Source organism: Solanum stenotomum, chromosome 11 (genome assembly GCF_019186545.1).
Source record: "Solanum stenotomum isolate F172 chromosome 11, ASM1918654v1, whole genome shotgun sequence".
NCBI lineage: Eukaryota > Viridiplantae > Streptophyta > Magnoliopsida > Solanales > Solanaceae > Solanum > Solanum stenotomum.
Genome location: NC_064292.1, coordinates 32,901,855 through 32,924,317, shown reverse-complemented (window position 1 = coordinate 32,924,317; position 22,463 = coordinate 32,901,855). Strand labels below are relative to the sequence as shown.

At 37.2% G+C, this 22,463-nt stretch overlaps 1 protein-coding gene across 1 annotated transcript in view; it reads right to left on the bottom strand.

Annotated features, from left to right (window-relative positions):
- LOC125844806 (protein STRICTOSIDINE SYNTHASE-LIKE 2-like) overlaps positions 1–22,463 on the bottom strand; it is a 28,315-nt gene extending 5,852 nt beyond the window's left edge. The window contains exon 1 of the mRNA XM_049524145.1: positions 22,118–22,463. Within this exon, the coding sequence (XP_049380102.1) occupies positions 22,118–22,404 (287 nt within the window). The 5' untranslated portion in view covers positions 22,405–22,463. The remainder of the gene's footprint in view (positions 1–22,117) is intronic.

Genomic DNA, 22,463 nt, shown 5'->3' with positions numbered 1-22,463 from the left:
TCACAACAAATATGTGTCAGTGTCTGACAATCTTTTGTGTCTTCATTATGGCCGGAATGGTCATGTAAATAAGGAGTGTCCAACTTGGAAAAGAACTCAAGAAAGTTTCTATATCTATTCCAAATAGAAAGTAATAGAGAACAAGGGACCTGGTCCTAGTTCTGGCTCTTTTTGTAATATGAGAAAGACTATATTGCCATACTGGACAAGAAACTATCGTATTATGCCTCTATCTGCTTACTGGGGACTCAGACTTAAATGGGTTCCCAAATCTAACAAATAATCTCTATTGCATGGGAGTGGAGGAAGTAGCAGTTAGTGTTGGTTTATGGATAGCCGATGTTCGAACTATATGAATGGAACGATTGAAAACTTCCTCTCACTTAAGGCACTTCAAGATGGATGTGTCTCATTTGAAACTGGAAAGAAGGGGTACATTCTGGCAGTTGGGAGAATTGGAAAATCTCTTGAGCACTTTATTGAGAATGTATACTATGTGAATGAATTGAAATACAGTCTTCTTAGTGTTTCACAAATATGTGATAAATGTAATGAGGTCAGATTTTTATCAGCAATGTGTATTGTCACAAATCTGACATCAAAGGAAGTAATCCTAATTGCAAGAAGGTGCAAGAATATGTATGTTGCTGATCTGGATACTGCCCAAGGAGATGATCTTACTTCTCTTAGTGCCCAAAGTGAAAATAGTGATTGCTGCACAGAAGACATGGTCATGTGAGCTCGTCTATGTTAAACAAACTTGTATCCGAAGACCTGTTCTGTGGATTACCAACGCTAAGATTCAGTGATGACAAGTGTGTGATGCATGTGTCAAAGAAAATCAGATCAATCATCCTTCGAATCAAAGAAGCAAGTGAGTACAACAAGACCTCTTGAGTTAATTCACATGGATATGTGTGGCCCTGTGAAGACTCAAAGTAGAGATGGAAAGAAGTATATACTTGTAATTGTGGATGATTATTCAAGGTACACTTGGACTATGTTTCTGTGGTCCAAAGATGAAACGTATGATGTGTTGATGATATTTGTCAAAATGATTCAGACAAAGCTGAACTGCGGTATGATCATGGTACTGATTTTGAAAATGCCAAGCTTGATAATTTTTGTGCTGAAAATGGTATTCACCATATCTTTTCAGCTCCAAGAACACCTCAGCAGAATGGTGTTGTTGAAAGAAAGAATAGAACTCTGGTTGATATTGCCATTACTATGCTCATTGATTCAAATCTTCCAAATAAATATGGGCTGAAGCAGTTAACACAACTTGTTATATGACTAACAGGTGTTTGATCAGGTCGATTTTAAACAAAAATCCTCATGAGCTACTCAACAATAGAAAGCCTAGATTGAGTTATTTAAGGGCTTTTGGATGCAAATGTTTTGTACTAAAAAATGATAAAGATGATCTAAGAAAATTTGATCCTAGAAGTGATGAAGGAGTGTTTGTGGGATATTCCTCTTCAAGTAAAGCTTATAGAGTTTACAATAAGAGGACACTGTGCATTGATGAAAGTGTTCATGTGATATTTGATGAGATTGGTGATCTAATAAACAAGGATGATGATGAGCTGGAAGAACTACTTCAGATTAAGAGAGATAGCTTGAATGAGTCACAAGCTAAAAGAACTAGAGATTCAAATGATGTTGATCCAGATCCAAATGAAGATGTTGAACCTGAAGAGGGACCTGGTCTATTTGATAATGCTAAAGTAAAAGATGCAATTCAACTTGAGAATGAAGATTCTAAAACTAAAGAGGAAGAAGCAGATCAACCCTAGCCCTTGACAACTAAGTCAGGGTGGAAACACTGGTCCTCTCATCCTTTTGATAATCTCATTTCTCCTTTGAATTCTAGAATGCATACTAGGTCCAAAACTAGAAATCTAGTTGCATTCTCAGCATTCATATCGAATATTAAGCCCAAAAATATCAAGGAAGCCTTGAAGGATGCTGATCGGGTGAATTCCATGCAAGAGGAACTTTACCAATTTGAACAAAGTAAAGTATGGCACCTGGTCCCTAGGCCCCTTGATAGAACTGTAATAAGGACCAAATGGGTCTTCAGGAAGAAGATTGATGAGCATGGTATTATTGCGAGAAATAAATCTAGGCAGGTGGTGCAGGGATATAACCAAGAAGAAGGCATTGACTATGATTAAACATTTTCCCCTATGGCAAGGATGGAAGTCATCAAAATTCGTATTGCTTTTGCAGCTTTCATGGAATTCAAACTGTTTCAAATGGATGTAAAAAGTGCATTCTTGAATGGTTACTTGAAGGAAGAGGTTTATGTAAAGCAACCCCCTGGATTTGAAGATGTTGATTATCCAAATCATGTTCTTAAATTGGATAAGGCTCTTTATGGTCTGAAACAGGCTCCTAGAGGTTGGTATGAAAGGCTGTCTAAGTTCCTTCTGGAAAAGGTTTCAAAAGAGGAAAAATTGACCATACTCTCTTCTTGAAAAGACGAGGTAAAGAATTACTCATTATCCAAGTGTATGTTGATGATATTATCTTTGGAGCAACGTTTGAAGTCATGTGTGAGGAATTTACATCACTAATGGGAAATGAATTTGAAATCAGTATGATGGGAGAATTGAGTTTCTTCTTGGGGTTGCAGACAAGGCAAACATCAAATGGTACCTTTATTTGTGAAGAGAAGTACATCAAGGAGCTGCTGAAAAAATTTCATATGATGGATGCAAAGCCTATTGACACTCCCATGGGAACAAACTCAAAACTGGATGCAGATAAACCTGGTCCTATGGTGAATGAAACTATGTATAGAGGCATCATTGGTTCATTGTTGAACTTGACAGCAAGAAGACCTGATATTGTGTTCTGTGTGGGTATATGTGCTAGGTTTCACGCATGTCCCAAGGAGTCTCATTTGAAAGCTGCCAAGTGAATCCTAAGGTATCTGAAGAAGACAGAGGACCTGGTCCTATTCTATCCTTCAGGAGACTCGTTTGAACTGGTGGGATATGCAAATGCAAATTATGCAGGGAATCAAGTTGATAGAAAGAACACCTCAAGAATGGCTCACTTTTTGGGGTATTCACTCATATCCTGGGTAACTAAGAAGCAGAATTCAGTGGCTCTTTCTATAGCTGAAGTAGAGTATGTAGTAGTTGCATCCTGTTGTGCTCACCTTCTATGGATAAAATAGCAGCTTGAAGACTTTGGAGTGATCACTCACACTATCCCACTCTTGTGTGATAACACAAGTGCATTTAATATGGCAAAGAATCCATTTCAGCATAAAAGGACTAAGCACATTTATGTGAGACAATTTTTTTGAGAGATAGTTTAGAAAAGGGAAACATCTATATGCAATTTTATAAGACTGAAGATCAAATTGCTGACATTTTCATCGAAGCCTTGAGAAAGGACCAGTTTGAGAATAATTGATTCAGGTTGGTAATGATGAAGCTTAACTGAGCTGATTCTATCTTAAGCATCCAACCCTCATTGGCTAAGATTAGGAGGCAGGTATCTTTGTTATTTGTAATGCTTGTTCTGGTAAAATCAATCGCATACCTTTTCCAGGCATACACTCATAATGATCTATTGGAATAAAGAAAGGACAAACCAATTCTGGAATAAGTATCTTCAAATTGCAAAGAGGGACCTGGTCCTATCTCCAAAGGTTAGCACTCTTTACATTATATTTAAATTGCTAATTAGAACCGTTGTAACTGACACGTGTCAGTCATCCGTCTTCTGATTGTTGTCCCATCACTTTAAATCCAAGCGACGCATCATATCAAGGGACCTGACATAACTCTTCATTTCTTTTTATACTCTTTTCCCTCATCTTTCTTCAAAAATTTTCGAACACTCTTCTCTTTTTTTCAGAATCCCTAATATCTTTCTTTCTTTTTCTCTTCCTTTCTCTACAAAATGTCTCAAATTCCATCCCCTTCCCAAAATAAGCTGAACATTCTGAATGAAATTCCCTTTAGTAACCCTATTGCAACACCAATCTTAACCATTCCCCCGGTTGAATACTGTCAACCCCTATCCACAGATACATTCCTGTTTCCATTAACAGAGTCTCTCTAGTGTGCTCCCCCTCTCTGAATCTAAATGACCCCCCAAAATTCCTCTCCTAATGAGGTTGTGCAGACCAAAATGGGTGAACAAAGTGAAGCCACTTTGCCTCCATCTTAACCTGGTCCTATTTCCTCCATTTTGTCTGAACTTCTCTTTGAGGGAGACCTTCCTGAAGAAAAAAACTCTTGAGTCTAATATTCTGGCTGCTAGTGAGGAGTTAGTTGTGGAGAGTCTCACCGAAATGAGGGAAAGTACAAGAGCTCCTTTTTCTGAGGAAGTAGATATAACTCCAGAAGCTCCTCTTAAGACCTCTAAACTAAGGTTCAACAAAACCCAGGAACCATTCTACCATCTACTATTACTGATGATGAAGATGATGAGGACAATCGTCCTCTATGCTGGGTTGTGCAAAGAAAGATGGTTCCCATCTCCAGTAAGAGAAAATAGAAAGTGACAGAAGAGAAATTAGCAAAGCAATACCCTACCAGGGGTTCAACAAGAAAGTTAATGAGTGATGCAATGAAGGCGAATAAGGATAGTACAACTGAGAGCAGGAGAAGAAGAAAGATTGGAGTGGAAGAGAACCTGGTCCAGTCGTAGAAGTGGTTGAAGTATCAAAAGAGTAGGATGATAGTGAAACTATGTCAGAGGACATCATTTCTACAGTTGAAAAGAGGAAGAAAGAGGCACTAGGAAAGGAGAAGAAGAAACCCAAAACAAGGAAAGCACCTGTTAGAAAAGTGGTTGATTCGAAGAAGGAGCCAGTGAAGAGGAGAGTGAAAGAGACCACGAAGAGAAAAAGAAAAGTGTCACCTGACACTAACGAACTATTTGCAGCATCTGAGCCTGAGTCTGAGAAGGGACCAGGTTCAAAGAGTAAAAAATAAAGGTTGAAAAGGAGTTAACTCGGGATGAGAGAGTTAATGTATTGAGAAAACAAAAAGTTATGAATGGAAGGGTGTTTGACCGTCAGATAATCACCAAGCCATGAATGTGTAATCTAGCAGACTCTGTGGAAGTGCAAACATGGACTCACCTGTTTGTAAATCACAATCCAGTGTTGCATGCGGATCAAGTTAGGGATTTCTACTATAATGCTTAATTCACAGGAGACAGGAGTCTCAATACGCGAGTAGGTGACTTAATTTTTCACTTGAATGAGTAAAGGTTGGGAGAGATTCTAGGTGTACCCACGGAAGGGATCAGGTTAGTGATTGGACAATCTTGCTCTAAAAGTTTTGTTCAAAAATGTGGTAAATTCCTAAAGCGAAACTATGTTGGTATTCCCAAGAAATTTATGAAGGGGGAATATCAATTGATTTTTGAGTTTGTGAACAAAGTTCTTCTTCCTAGATCTGAGAAGAGAACAATTGTTTTTGCAGTTGACATGTATCTAATGGAAGCACTGTGCAAATTTGATGCCATAAACCTTCCAGCCATCATGCTAGAACATATACACAAGACTGTTAGTGTGAACGATGGAAAACATGACATGGGTTATGGCTACTTCTTAACAAGAGTGTTCAAACACTTGGAGATTCCTCTTAAAACAGGTGTAAGAGGAACAGTGAAGCAAACCTTCTTCATGAACATTCTTATTGAGTGTGAGTGTGTGGAAGGAAAAATAGGGCACATGAGTAAAATGTATGAGTTGGTGGTAAAATAGAGTCATTTGAGGCATGAGCTAGAATAAATTACAGCATTATTGAGCAAGAAAAATGCAGAGATAGCCTTGTTGAAGGCACAGTTGGTAAAGGCTCAAACTGAGGGACCAGGTTCAGTTGAAGTCACCGAACTGAGGGCTAAAAATGAAACCCTCATGGCTCAAAATGTTGAACTCAATGAAAAGATGATCAAGACCTATGATGATGCAGATGCTCGTCTCACTCTTATCCTTCAATCCCTAACCCAAAAGCCTCCTCCTTCCTATTACATACCTCGTCCTCCCTATGTATCTTCCCTTTATCCTTTTTTCAGTGGGTATTGTCCCTTGGAACTCTTAGTAGTTTGTCTGTAATTTTTTGAATGCACTCCTTGTATGCAATGAAATGAATTCCCTATTTTTTTTAATGTCCTTTCTTAATTTTCTGCTTTTTATTTATGCTTGTGTTGCCGAATGTCCATGGTTTTACCATACTTCCTTACTTTTAATCCTGGTTAACTGCCTTTTCTTTTTTATGATACCAACAGGGAGATATTGTATGCATAGGATATATTCTGCAAGTTCACTAGGGATAGGTACCTGATGTGGTTGACACAGGGAAGAAGAAGAGAAGCCTGATGTGGTTGACAGGAGGAAGAAGTAGGAAGTAGAAGTGGGAAGAAGAGAAGTTTGTCATCATCAAAAAAGGGAGAAAATGTTAATATATAGTTTTGATGATATGACAAACAATGGAATCTAATAGGGGACCTGATCCCATGTGAGAATGGTTCTCATGTACGGGAAAAGGACAACAGGAAAAAGTACTTTGCACACCCTGCCATCTGCAGGAGGTGGTGCGTGTCTGGTGCAAAGTGGCAGGGTCATTAGCCAATAGCATTACTTCTAGGGTTTTGTGTCCATCATATATATGCTTCATATCTGATGGACATAACCTAGTTTTTGCATTCTGAAAATTTGAAAGAGCAAAAGCCATTTTCTCAAGAAATGTTCTCCTCAAGAACAACAAGAGACCTGATAGAGTTGTTATCATTCTTAGTTGTTGTAGGTTTATATTTCTGTACTTATGCTTGTAGATTTATTCCTATGTTATAAAGGAATCAGACCAGCTCGAGTCTTAAACATTGATTCTGAGTTGTAGCTAGAGTTAGCTAAAAGAGTTGGTAAAGTATAAATCGATTAACGTTAATTGATTTAGTGGGCAACATAGTTGTTACTTTGAAGCTTGTTGGTAACAAAGTTGTTATAGTAAGGGGGGAGGAATTTAGATTTAAATTCCTAGATTGCAAGAGCTTATAATCTGAATCTTTGCTCCTTGATGATAATGGAGTTGAGTTGAAATCATGTGAGTACAGGTTGTGGTTTTCTCCTCCCTTGAGCAATGGGGTTTCCATGTAAACTTCTTGTGTCATATATTTTAACGCATTTATTTTAGTTACTGTTCTTGGTGAGTCAAGGGACTTGGTACGTTGACGTATAGTGGACATAGACATTCTAACAGGCATCATGTATATCCAATACGTTGTACTCCATAATCATTAATGGCACTAGACAAGGGTTCTTTCCTTGCTCCGAAGGCATGAAATCCAAAATCTAATCAATCCTACTTTGTTTGTTATAGTTGTTGAGGTTATTTCTAGATCCTTTAATAATCTCCTTAACAATTCAAATTTCATTCCTTTCTCTATGAACTAGAATATCCCTCAAATAACTCATTTGGTATATTAATTATGATAACATAGCCATTTTCAGTAGTGGCAAAAACAAGTCCATCAACCTTATTATGAGGCAAATTAGGATGTATGAGGTAGTTTCTAGGCAAATGGTTAATGTTGATAAGAGTTGCTTCTTAACAAGTCTTAATCCTTGTGCTCACAGAATAAACAAATTAAGAAACTGTGTGAACGAGGGTTAAGTCATTTAATGGTATAATGTCTAAAATATATAATTGACTTAATGAATGACAAGGAAGCTAAGTATGCTCTCGTTTGGAAGAAGAGAAGTCCTCATCAAAAGTTTTATTCAAACTCTTCTTACTTACTTATACTTTAGTTCCATTAACTCTTCAAGAAAACTCATTGAGAAACATATACGAAGCTTTTTTTGGGTTTTGATAATGATAAAAATAAATGTCATTAGTGAGATTGAGAAAATTTAAATTTTACCGAAGATCAAACAAATTTTAAAATCATGAAAAATATCTCAACACTCTTGTTGTCAAGAGGTAATGGAGATTCAGGTCTGTAAAATCTTTTTGAGGTCAGTTTCTAAGGGTATTATGTAATCCCATGATCAAAAAATAGATTTTTGGGAACTCCAAAACTTGCCGATATTGACCCCGAGTTGTGTTTATTGAGTTTTGAGGATTTGTTTCGAACATTGAGTTTAAAGTTGTAGTAAGATTTGAGTTTCAAAGTCTAATATTGTTAAAAATTGGTTTTCAGTGTCTTTTGGAGTTTTGAGTGTTAGAATGGAATTTTATCGACTCCATCAGTCCCGAAATGTGAAATATTTTGGGTGAGAGTTGTTAGTTTCAGATTTGGAGTCTTTTTGGAGATTTGATATCCTAAGTTGCAAATTTGTGAAATTTTAGCCTTTGGATTGACTTTGGTCAACATTCGGGGTTCGGATGCTCAGATTAGAGTTTTAAGAGTTTCCTTAAATTTGGGGGACGATTTTAGGCCTAGGAGAGGTCATGATCATTTTTGAGAGCTCCCGAGCTTGCTTTAGCCTTTTTAGGTGTTATGTTAGTTTCTTGGGATTCACAGATGTCGAGTCAAGGAGACCTCAAATTCGTATTTCGACGGTTCCATTGATTCCGGAACGTTGAGTATAATTGATTGGCATATTTAGTTTGTGTGTACGCGATTTTGAATAAATCCCGAGGGTCCTTTCAATGATTTTTGTGTTGACTATTTTTTTAGGTCTAGTTTCTGGTGCAGCTCGCAATCGCTAGGGTGGGCCTGCTTTCACGAGGCTCATGATAGCGAGGTCTAATTCGCTTTCACAAAGAGTCAACTTTCTTTAACCTTCGCAATCGCGAAGGAACTGTTCGCAATCGTAACTTTTGCAAAAGCAAAGGCGATAATTTTCAAGGTTCATTTTTGCAAATCAGTGGTCGCTTTTGCGACATGAGACATGGGTTTTGATCTGCCATTTCCTTGGTTTAAGCCCAGTTTACATTTTCTGAGTTTGGTAAACCCTTGGAGGCGATTTGGGAAGAGTTTTCTTGTGCTAAATCATTTGGGTAAGTTTTTGTGACCATAAAACTTCAATTCCCTTTGATTATTTATGGATTTTAACATTAAAATTTGGGATTTTGATTGGGAAATGGCAAGGGCTTTCAAGAACTCAAGTTCTAAATTAAAATGGAGATTGTGAACTGATTGTAAGTTCTTTTTTAAAATGATTTTCACCAATAGTTTCCAAATGCCTTGAGTAATGATTTCAAGTAAACAATTTCTGATTATCATTTTCGAAATTGGGTTTTGTTGATTGACCCTTTTTTCAAAGTTTATGAGTTGGGTATTGTTGTTTTAAGAGATTTATTGTGAATACTTGATTGATATAGATTGTGTGGCTTAGGACATTGGTTGGAAGGCGAAGACTCAAGTGTTGGGTGACTAGTTGATTGAATCAAGGCAAGTAAACTCCTTAACCTTGTAATTTTGTAGAATTTGTATATCCCTTCATTGTGTGTGTTTTAGGAGCAATAAGAATGAGGTGAAGGATTAATTGTCCACTTGATAAATCTTAATGAATAAAAAGGGGTTGAAATGAAAAGGTTATGTGTTGGTCATAATGCTTGTGAATTTCCTTGTGATTGCCCCTATTTGATTGATTGATAAATTGTTTGATAGCTTGAATATCAACTTGAATTGCTTGAATTGTTGTCTCTTCTTTAGGGTGTGAACTTGATTATATGCATCGATTATTTTACATCGTGATGAGATTTATGATGTAAAGACGATGAGAACTAGTTTCAACTAGTGAAATGGTATAAAGCCGGTGGAAAATAGTTTTGAGTAGTAAAATGATATAAAGCCGATGGGAAAAGGTTCTGGCTAGTGAAATGGTATAAAGCTGATGGGAAATGGTTGTGGCAAGTGAAATGATATAAAGCCAATGGAAAATGGTTCCAGCAAGTTAAATGGTATAAAGCCAATGAAAAATGGTTCCGTCTAGTTATTGTGTATGGTTACCTTCGCTAGTGTTGAGTTACCGCCTGTTGTTTTCTTAGAGTCTAATGACAGAGCTTCTGGTTCCAGTGGTAGAGGGGAGGCAGTCCCTGAGGTTGTTGTTGAGACCCTAGTTAGAGGTAGAGGTAGTGCCCGAGCTAAAGGTCGTGTTCGTAGAGTAGCACCTGTTAAAGGTCGTGCTCATGGAGCAACACCAGCTAGAGGTAGAACTAGAGAGGTTTCTCCTGAGCCACAGGTTGAGGACCAGATTCCTCCCGAGTTTTGAGCTCTTTTGTTTTAGGAGACTTTGTTGAGGATGCTAGGTGTGTTAGAGAACTTCTCTGAGGGTGGTGCAACAGGTACATCACAATGTTCTCAGACGAGGGTAGGGGCAGATCCCAACTTAGAAACACGAGGCTCCGATTATTCATGATCAGGTGGATTAGCGACCAGTGGTTCCTGCACCTGTTGTTGGTGCGTAGATTAATCTCGAGGTCATTTTTATAGCAGTCGATCAACAGTGTTATGAGAGGTTTGAGAAGAGGAAACGACCCAGTTTCAAAGTGGTAAGAATGAGAATGCCCATTAGTTTTTGACTTTGTTCCATAAGATGCTTGAGGCAGTAGCTATGGTGGATGCTCGCAATGTCTGTTTTGTTTCATTTCAGCTTCGTAGACGAGCTAGAGTGTGATGGAGGACTTTTGTGAGGTCTAGACTAGTTGAATATACCCCGGAAGAGTGAGATGTGTTCTTTAGTTCTTTCTAGGACTTCTTCATTCCTTGGAGCGTGATGAAGGAGAGTTGATTGAGGTTTGAGAGCTTGACTCAAGTCAGTTTGTCTGTTACCAAGTATAAGGCTCATTACTGTGAACTTTCTAGGCATGCTATGACTATTGTTTTGGATGAGGTAGAGAGATTTTGCAGGTTTGTGAGAGGGTTGACTTTCTGTGTTGGGTCTTATATGTTCAGAACAGCCAGAGAAGGGTCTTCCTTCCAGTCCATTGTGAGCACTGCCAAGGAGGTGGAGTTGATGGTTTTAGAGGAGTTTGGGGAGCCTAAGAAGGCCCAATCATCTGGTCAGTTTTCTGGTGCCTCATCTTGAGGAAGAGATTTGCATAGAGGTGGTAGCTCCTTTTCAGCGTCATGGGCCGATTCATGCATCTATATTAGCAGTTGAGAGTGAGCAGTTAACTTGAGAATCTTATAGTTCTTACCGAGGTGTCTATGGTAGTTTGTGTAGTTCGTAACAGTAGTTTTCTGTGTCGAGGTCTTGCTATATTTTTGGAGATACAGGTTATTTGATGTGAAAGTGTGCTCTACAAATTCACTCAAGACCACATCATTCTTATTCAGCTGCTCTAGCTAGAGATTCAACACCTCTACCCAGCAGTCAAGGCATAGTTCAGCCCAATAGTGGCAACAAGACTTCTGGTAGGGGTGCTTGATATACCGTAAGTTTACGGTATTTCTAATACATTTCATGTACAAGTTGCGTGTGTCTAGGGCAGTTTTGTATTGGTTTTTATGTGTTTTTATCATATTTTGTAGGAAAGATGTTCAGGCACGAAATTAAAGAGACAACTAAAAGAAATGCAAAAAAGGGAATCTACGGAGGTGATCTACGGACCGTAGGTCCATTGACGCTCCGTAGATGGTGGTCGTAGATCAGAAGCCAAGGCATGAAAGGCAAATCAGGGAAATCTGACCAAGTGTGGAACCACGGTGACCATTGACAATCCATAGATTGATCTACGGACCGTACTGTTGATCCGTAGATTGATACTGCGAGGGTTCCAATACCTGATTTTTAAAGATTCTAAGTGTGGAGCTACGGAAGGGGATTGACGGATCGTAGATCGATCTACGGTCCGTACTGCAGTTCCGTCGTTTGCTTCAGAGAAGTTGATTTTTGGAAGTTGAAATATTTTCTAAGTCCTGGCTGACGGAAGGGACTCACGGACCGTAGATCCATTGACGGTTCGTGAGTTAGTCTCATGGAATGAAGACGCGTGCCTGTAACAAACTTTCCTTATTTTGTTTCCCTTTTAATTTAGGACTTGTTTTCTATAAATAGGGCATGTAAACCTCATTTTTGGGGGTTAGACATTATTATTCTATTCTAGTCCTTGACTTTGGAGATTAACTTGCAACTTTAGCAATTATTAATTTCCTAAGTTCGTTTTGAAGATTTTGGGTGTTGCAATTCAAGTTGAATTTCTGGGTTTATTATTCTTCTTACGTAAGTTCATAATTCTTTNTAAACCTTGTTTTTGGGGGTTAGACATTATTATTCTATTCTAGTTCTTGACTTTGGAGATTAACTTGCAACTTTAGCAATTATTAATTTCCTAAGTTCGTTTTGAAGATTTTGGGTGTTGCAATTCAAGTTGAATTTCTGAGTTTATCATTCTTCTTACGTAAGTTCATAATTCTTTCATCTAAAACAATAAATTGTGTTCATATGATTATGGGTAACTAAACCCCACAACTAGGGTTGTGGGAACCATGAGCGATTAACAAAGTATGAATAGTAAATAAGCAATTCTTGAATAGTGTTTTGCATGCATTGATAATTCTTTCGTTTAAAAATCCTTTTAACGAGTGCACGCGTTAGAACTCGCCTTGTTGCTACTTGCCAGACCAAGGAGGTAATCAAAGATAAAAGAATTATCAACATAGATTTAGTGTGATACTATATACTAGGCTAGTGTCGATTGGTGCGAAGTAATAACTAAGTCAAACATCAATTATGATGTCTAATATGAGGTAAAGGTAAGGGTTAGTAAATTATACACACGTAGCCGGACCAAGTGCGAGGTGAAATTCTCTAGATATCGGACCAAGGATTTAGAGATACCTAACTTATCACTTTGCATGTAGTACACTAGGAAAGGATTGATTTTACTAGGATTACTGCATTATGAGCTTGTGGGGAATACGTATACCCTAGTTATCTCTCTCATCTTGATAACAACCAAAATTGAGTTTTGATTACTGATTACTTATTAAATTCTTACAATTTGTTTCACAAAAACTCCCTTTTTAATTACTTGTTTCTGGAAGTAATTTGACTAATTGAATATAATTGCTGGTTAATTTAAAGTCTAAACCATTTTCCTCGTGGGATCGACCCCAACCTACAAGTTGGGTTCTTTACTTGATAACGACCGCTTATGCTTCTTTAGGGAGGTATAATTTGAGCGTATCAAATTTTCCTAGCTCCACAGGGTGGAGGTAATGGTTCTACTCAGAATATAGGTAGCCATGATGGCCAGTGTTATGCTTTCCATGAAGGTTTGAGGCCGAGACTTCTGATGGTGTGATCATAGGTATCGTTCTAGTTCACCATCGACATGCGTTTGTATTGTTTGATCTGGGGTGTAGTTTCCCGCATGTATCTACCTATTTTGCTATTGGGTTTGATATGACATCTGACTGTATACTTGTTCCTATTCATGTTTCTACACCAGTGGGTGAATCCTTAGTGGTGGATCGAGTGTATCAATCATATCTTGTTTTTTGGCCGGGTATGATACTTTGGAAGACTTGATCATTTTGAGGATGGTAGACTTTGATATTATTTTGGATATGGATTAGCTCTTCTTGCATCTTCTTATTCTTGATTGTTATGTTAACACTATGACCTTAGCTATATCGAGCGTCTTGAGTGTTGAGTGGACGGGTGCTAGTGATTCTTACCCTAGCAAATTTATCTCCTTCATTCGAGCTCAAAGATTGGTTGATAGAGGTTGTTTGTCATATTTCATTCAAGATACTACTGTTGAGACACCTCTCATGGATTTTATGCCCGTGGTTCAAGAGTTTTCATATGTTTTTCCTATTGACCTTCCAAGTGGTCCTCCAGATAGGGATATTAATTTTGATAATTACTTGGAGCCGGGCACCTAGTCCATCTCTATTACTCATAATCGTATGGCTCAAAGTGAGTTGAAGGAATTGAAGGATTAGTTACAGGATTTGTTGAGAAAGGGGTTCATTCGACCTAGTGTTTCTTCATGGGGTTCTCCTATGTTGTTTGTGAGGAAGAAGGATGGATCCATGAGGCTGTGTATTGATTATTGACAGTTGAACAAAATGACATTGAAGAACAAATATTTGTTTCCTCATATTGATGATTTGTTTGATCATCTTCAGGGTGCATATCTATTTTGTAAGATTGATTTAAGGTCCGGTTATCATCATCTAAATATTACGGCATCAGATATCCCCAAGACAACTTCCAGGACACATTATGGGCACTATGAGTTTCTTGTGATGTCGTTTAGTTTGACTAACGCCCCTACAACGTTTATGGAGTTGACGAGTGGGGTGTTCCGACCTTATCTGGATTCCTTTGTGATAGTCTTCATTGACGACATATTGGTGTACTCCAAGACCGATGAGGATCATAATCGAGGATTGTACTCCAGAGGTTGAGGGAAGAGAAGTTTTATGCCAAGTTCTCAAAGGGCAAGTTTTGTCTGTATTTTGTGTCATTTTTTAGACATGTGGTGTCTAAGGAGGGTATTTGGATAGATCCAACCATGATTGAGGCAGTAAAGGGTTAGACAAGACCTTAATTAGTTACTAATATCCAGATTTTTGTGGGACTGGTAGTCTATTACAGATGATTTGTATTTAGAGTTTCTCTACCATAATTTCTCCTTTGACAAGATTGACTCGACAGAGTGTGAGCTTCCGGTGGTCTAATGAGTACGAGGAGAGCTTTCAAAAACTCAAGACCTTATTCACTTGGGCTCCTATTTTTACTTTGCCTGAGGAGGGTGTAGACTTCATTATTTATTACGATACTTTTGGAGTTGGGTTAGGTTGTGTTCTAATGCAGAAGGGTAAGGTCATCGCCTATGCTTCTTGACAATTGAAGACCCAAGATATCAACTACCATACTCATGTGTTTGTGCTTAAGTTATGGCAACATTATCTGTATGGGGTTCATTATGAGGTCTTCACGAAATCGAAGTCTTTAGTACATCTTCAGTCAGAGAGATTTGAACTTGAGGCAGTGCAGATGGATTGTGCTAGTGAAGGATTATGACATCAACATCTTGTATCATTGAGGGAAGGCCAATGTGATGTTGCTTTGAGTAGGAAGACTTTTAATGTGAAGTCTTGTTGCTAGTAGTGTGAAGGAGAAACCATTGGCTAAGGATGTTCAGAGGTTATCCAATAGTCTCGTCCGGTTACAAATTACTGAGGATATGGGTGGTTTGATTGCTTTTATTAAGGCTCGTTCTTGCTTAGTTGAGCAGATACGTGAGTGTCAATTTAATGACAAGAAGTTATGTCTTATTTGAGACAAGGTGATGAGAGGGGAAGTCAAGGAGGTTGTCCTTTATTCTGAGGGTGTCTTGAGAATTGGGGGCATGATCTGTGTGCCCAAGGTGGTGTAAGTTGATTAGATTGATTCTTGAAAAAAACCCATTGTTCTTTAAAATGATCTGAGCTAGCACTATTGGTGGTGTGGTATAAGGAGAAATGTTACAAATTTTGTTTCTAGGAGTTAAACTTGCCAACAAGTCGAGTATGAGCACCAGCGGCCTAGAGATATATCTCAGAGGATGCCTATTCCTACTTGGAAGTGGGAACGAATCACTATGGACTTTGTTGTGGAACTACCTACCACAATAGGTGGTTATGACTCCATTTGGGTGGTTATTGAAAGGTTGACCAAATCCGTCCATTTCATCCCAGTTTGGGGGAAGTATATGGAGAAGAAGTTAGCCGAGCTTTATATCAGTCAGATTGTGCGACTATATGGAGTCCTAGTTTCTATTGTCTTCAATTGAGGTTTTTTGTTCACTTCCTATTTCTGGAAGTCATTGCAGCATAGTTTGGGTACTTGGTAAGATATGATTACAACCTTCCATCCTCACACAGATGGTCAGTCCAAGTGGACGATTCAGTTGTTGGATAATATGCTCCGAGCTTGTATCATTGATTTTGGTGCTAGATGGGATTGACATTTTCCCTTAGAAGACCTCGCCTAAAACATTTATCATTCCAATATTTAGATGGTCCCATTTGAGGCGTTGTATGGCAGACGGTGTAGATCTTTGATCGGATGGTTTGATTTAGCTGAGATGGACTCATTGCATACAAACATTCTTAGAGATTCTATGGAACAAGTCTGTATGAACCAGGGTAGATTGTTGACATCCCAGAGTCAACAGAAGAGTTACGCAAATCACAGAGTTTGAGCTCTAGTATTCATGTAGGGTGATCATGTTTAGTTCGAGTGTCACCCATAAAAGATATGATGATGTTCGAAAAGAAGGGAAAGTTTAGCCCTAGATTCATTGGATCCTCCAAGATTTTTAGTCATGTGGGAGATGTGGCCTATAAACGGTCCTTACCACCTAGTTTGTATGTTGTACATCCTGTATTTCATGTCTCCATGCTTCAAAAGTACATACCGGACGAGTCTCATGTGCTTTCTCTTGATTAAGTTGAGTTGTCTCCAAACTTATCTTTTGAGGACAAGCCTATTGTCATTTTGGATAGGCAGGTCCAGAAGCTTAAGATCAAGGATATTGCTTCAGTAAGGAGCAGTAGAAGCACCATACAGTTTGTGAGGCGACTTGGGAGACGGAGTCAGATATACATGTCAAATATCCTCAACTATTTTAAGCTTCGGGTACTTTCTTTTACATTTTGTTCGAGGACAAACATGATTTTTAGTGATGGATAAGGTAATGACCCAGTTGGTCATTTTTGGAAAGTTGCATGAATTTACCATTTTTCCCCTCCCGATATTGACTCCGAGTTGTGTTTATTGAGTTTTTAGAATTGTCTTTGAACTTTTAGTTTAAAGTTGAGAATTTGGTAAGATTTGAGTTTGAAAGGCTAATATTATTAAAAAGTGATTTTCAATGTCTTTCTGAGTTTTGAGTGTCGGAATAGAATTTTATTGATTTCATCAGTCCTAGAATGTGGAATCTGATCTGTGATAGTTGTCGATTTCAGATTCCGACTCTTTTTGAAGATTTGAGATCCTAAGTTGGAAATTTGTGAAATTTTAGTCTATGGGTTAACTTTGGTCAATATTTGGGGTTTGAATGCTCGGATCAGAGTTCTAAGAGTTTCGTTTGGATTCAGGGGAGGATTTAAGGCCTAGGTGAGGTCTTGATTGATTTTTGAGAGGTCCCGGGCTTGTTTTAGCCTTGTTAGGTGTTATGTTAGTTTCTTGTGATTTTCACAAATGTCGGGTTAAGGAGACCTTAGATTCGTGTTTCAACGGTTTCATTGAGTATAATTGATTTACATATTTGGTTTGTGTGTACGGAGTTCCGAACGAATCCCGAGGGTCCTTTTGACAATTTTTGTGTTGGTTGTTATTGCAAAAGTCTTGTTTCTGGTGCAGCTCGCGATAGCGAGTATTCTCTTTCATGAAGGGTCAACTTCCTTTGATTGTCCCAATCGCGACCTTCGCGAAAGTGAATGTCAATTTGCAAAAGCGATGGCCGAATAATTTTCAGGGTTCGTTTTTGCGAACCAGTGGTCGCTTTTGCGACATTCGCAGAGAGGGGTTTTGACCTGCCATTTTTTGGGTTTAATCCCCTTTTCTCATTTTTAAAGTTTGGTAAACCCTTGGAGGCGTTTTGAGAAAAGTTTTCTTGTACGAAATCATTTGGGTAAGTTTTTGTAACCCTAAAACTTTAATTTTCTTTGATTATTTATGGATTGTAACATCAAAAATTGGAATTTTGATTGGCAAATGGCAAGGATTCTCAAGAACTCAAGTTCTAAATGCGAATGAAGATTATGAACTGATTTTAAGTCTTTTTTTCGAAATGATTTTCACCAATAGTTTCCAAATGCCTTGAGTAATGATTTCATGTAAAGAATTTTGGATTCAAAATTCATTTTTGGAATTGGGTTTTGTTAATTGACCCATTTTCAAAGTTTATGAGTTGGGTATTGTTGTTTCCGGAGATTTATTGTGAATACTTGATTGATATAGAATGTGTGGCTTTGTACATTGGTCAGAAGGGAAAGACTCAAGTGTTGGGTGACCAGTTGATTAAATTAAGACAAGTGATCTCCTAAACCTTGTAATTTAGTAGAATTTGTATATTTCCTTCATTTTGTGTATGTTGGGAGCAATGAAAATGAGGTGCAGGGTTAATTGTCGACTTGATAAATTTTAATGAATAAAAAGAGGTTAAAATGAAAAGCATAGTGTGGATCATAATGTTTGTGAATTGCCTTGTGTTGGCCCCTTTTGATTGATTGATGAAATGCTTGATAACAGGAATTTGGAATTGAATTGCTTGGATTGTTTTCTCTGCTTTATTGTGTTAACTTGCTTATGTACATCGATTGTTGTATACCGTGATGAGACTTGTGATGTAAAGCCGATGGGAAATGATTATTGCCAATGAAATGGTATAAAGCCAATGGGAAATGGTTTTGGGTAGTGAAATGATATAAAGCTGATGGAAAATGGTTCCGACCAGTGAAATGGTATAAAGTTGATGGGAAATGGTTCCGGCTAGTGAAATGATATAAAGCTGATGGGAGATGATTTCGGCTAGTGAAATGGTATAAAGACAATGGGAAATAGTTCCGGCTAGTGAAATGATATAAGCCGATGGAAAATGGTTCCTAGTAGTGATTTGATGTAAAGCTGATGAGAAATGGTTACGACTAGTGAAATTGAGCTGATGGGAAATGGTACCAGTAAATGTTTAATCATTGTGATTTGAGGCATTTTAATGTTTATGGTTGACTTTTTTGTTTACTGTGATTGATGCACTTATTGCGTGTGATTGATCTACTTGACATTGAAATTAATTTACGTGATTCGTTGTTATTGTTGAATTGTGATTGTTGAACTATGATCATTGAGCGTCGTGAGTTGTTATCATAGAACTGTTAGGTTGGACCGATTTTTTTGTTGGATGTAGTTTGAGGAGGTTCAGTTGGGACGAAAGGAGTATTTGATTCCTAGCTAGTTGCTTTGTTTATTAGATTGTTTGTTGGATATCGTGTTGTTGGTACGCACTCATTGCCTCTGAACTTGTGTAGGTTCCGTATATAGTGTGATTGCTCTTCTTCTCCCTTTTCCGCGACTTGTTGAAGGACTTGAGAGGTAGCTACTTGTCATCCCGGCGGACCCTCCTTTTTCTTTTCTTTATGCTTTGTTCGATTTGAGAAAGAAATATTGAGACAGGTACTTATTTCTTAATCCCTTACTTTATGTATTAGTGGCTTGTACACATGACAACCAGGTTTTGAGATGTTAATAGAATGAATGAATAAGTTTTTCCACTTTTATCTTGTTCTTGCTTTATTTCTTCGCATTCTTTCGTTTCATTTAGGTTGAGGCTGACTTGTCTTGGTGGGAATAGACAAGTGTCATCGCGTCCATTTTTGGATAGTGACAGAACTCCAAACCTTGACACTTTGGGCCAGAGAGAAAAGTGAAAGCCACATTTCATAGAAGATCAACAATAGTGATTATAACTTATGGCACGATGACGAAATAAGAATGGGCTTTCTTGCTACTAAATGTCCTAGTTTTATAACTATAAATGGACAGGGTCAAGGAGTNATTAGTGGCTTGTACACGTGACAACCAGGTTTTGAGATGTTAATAGAATGAATAAGTTTTTCCACTTTTATCTTGTTCTTGCTTTATTTCTTCGCATTTCTTTCGTTTCGTTTAGGTTGAGGCTGACTTGTCTTGGTGGGAATAGACAAGTGTCATCATGTCCATTTTTGGATAGTGACAGAACTCCAAACCTTGACACTTTGGGCCAGAGAGAAAAGTGAAAGCCACATTTCATAGAAGATCAACAATAGTGATTATAACTTATGGCACGATGACGAAATAAGAATGGGCTTTCTTGCTACTAAATGTCCTAGTTTTATAACTATAAATGGACAGGGTCAAGGAGTTCATGATGATCAATGGTGCTTGGAATATGCCAAAACTCTGCAGCACCCTCTCTGATCGCATAGCTCTATACAATTGTACTATTGATATTGGGGAGCCAAATGATAAAGACTATACTCATTGTAGTGATACTGAGAATGGACAGTATAACAATAGGATAATCTGATCAACTGTTACAACACATAGATAAATAAAATTCCTTTCTTGGCTATATTTGGCACAATTTTGTTCCCTTTAAAATTTGTTTTCTAATTTGGAGACTTTTGCATAATAAACCTTTCAATGTTGTGTAGCTAACTTTGGAAACCAAAATTTCACTACTTGTTCCATATTTTAGTTGGGTTATTTATGTTAAAACTATTTATTTTTTTAACAAAAAAATGATCAAATGTTAATAGCTTTTCAAATAGTGGTTGATATTTGATAAAAAGGTGTTAGTAAATAGCCCACTTTTCCTCAAGATTATAAATTTCACATTTTAAGAAAATTTAATTATAAATATCTATTTGAGTTATATACAACATCAAGTATAAATTATTTAATTAATTTGATTATTGAGGTCTAGAAGTTGCCTTTGATATATGACAAAAAAAGAAAATAATGTGCAGGGGACCAGATATATAGACGATAGGCAAAACATTCCAAAAAGCGAATACTACCATTTAGGCCGTAAGGTTGCCTACCATAATAGAAGTCGGCAATACTAATTTAATTAATTAAGAAAAAGAAGATGTTTCTGCTAGTAAGTAGCCCCAAACGTGCTGTCACAAAACACATCTATTTGCTCTTCTAACAATAAATGAAAGTTTATTTTACACTTGATATTATGAAAAATATTTAACTTTTTAAAAAAAGTATTACTAGCTCCGTTCATTTTTAATTGTCATGGTTTTCTTTTTTAGAGTCAAACTATAGTAACTTTGACCAACATTTTACGATGTATTTTTTCATTATATTGATATACAAAAAAAATTACAATTTATAGTACTTTTTGCATTTTTTTAAATATTTAAATTTTTGGTTTAAAATATCAAATTAAAATTAATGTAATCTAATTTAACTTTGAAAATTAGTCAAATTGATTTTCAAAAAATGAAACATAACAAATAAAAGTGCACAGGTAGTATCTTCTTATTTTGCTTTCTCCACTTCTGTTATTGGTATTATATACACACACATACATCTATTATAATGAATATCTCTATATTTACTAATTAAACATATCAATCGACCAACTTGAATGTCATAGTTTGTTTTATATTTCTACACTCAACTTGTATTTTTGGCATGATAAATTTAAGTAATTTACACAAAATCAAAAATAAATAATTTCATTGAACACCTCGGTTAGTTGGCTTCTTATATTTTCATTGTGTTGGTGAAAATTTGATTCCCCTCCTTATAATTCCTTACCCTATTTATCATTTCCCCACCCCCAATTTATTTAGTTATTTCAAAGAACTAGTATGACGTTGAATGTAAAAATGAAAGAAATATAGTCTTAATTCCCTTTTGAAGGAATGTTGAAACAGAATATATTTTTCCTTGTCTAAACCCTTAATTAGCGGTGGTAATTAGGTGAGTGATTGATAAGAATACAAATTGTGCTTGGATATATTAGTCATGGAAAGAGCATGTGATGTGCGTTAGTTAGTTCCTTGTTGACTGTGAAAACTGATTACGTCAACAATACATACATGATTACATGTTACTCCGTCTGTTATGTGACACTCTCCACAATTTTTACTTAGTCTATCTTTGTATAATAAACTATTATTTTGCTTCTTCTTTTTTTATAATAAACTATTATTTTGCTTTCTTTTTTAATGATAAGGAAAATCCACAGTCGCTATCCTTTGGGTGTGCACATGGTAAAACTCTCGCAATAACTCGTAAACCACATAGAAGAGGTAACCCGCACTAGGCAAGGCAAGCTTTGTACGACGAGATCGACTCAAAAGGCAAACTCCGCAAACCACATAGAAGAGGTAACCTGCACTAGGCAAGTCTTGTACGATGAGCTCGACCCAGAAGGCAAACTCCTTACTTTCACTGGTAAGGTGTTTTGAACTTGGGACCTCCAACATGAAAGTCTCAAGTCCAAACCATTAGACCACCCCGAAGGATATTATTTTGCTCTTAGTGAATTATAATCACATAAATATTAATAATTTCTTTTAAATTAATAAATTTTAATTTTTTGTTCTATTCTCCAATTCGATGACTAATCCAACACCTTCACAAAACGATTGGAATAGATAGAAGAAGAGATGGGAGACATACCTGTTGGGCGAGGTGAGGGCGAAATCGAACCAGCGTGTCTCATTTTGGAGCCATTTGATGATGCGGCCATCAGAAACGCCGGTGTAAGGACCATCACCATGAGGGTCAAAGGCAAAGCTCTCTGGCCCAACAGCGCCTCCGACTATTCGGATTACTTCAACAAACCTTCTATCTATTAATGGATTTTCTTCAAATCTAAAAAACGACCATATTACAACAATAATTGTTGCGCCAATGGCAATCCAAACCTTAAAGGTTGATGAGGAGTTACAAAGAGAAGAAGCCATTAGTTATTATAAGCTATAGAGGATTTGTTTTTGGAGGAACCAATATATTACTACTACTA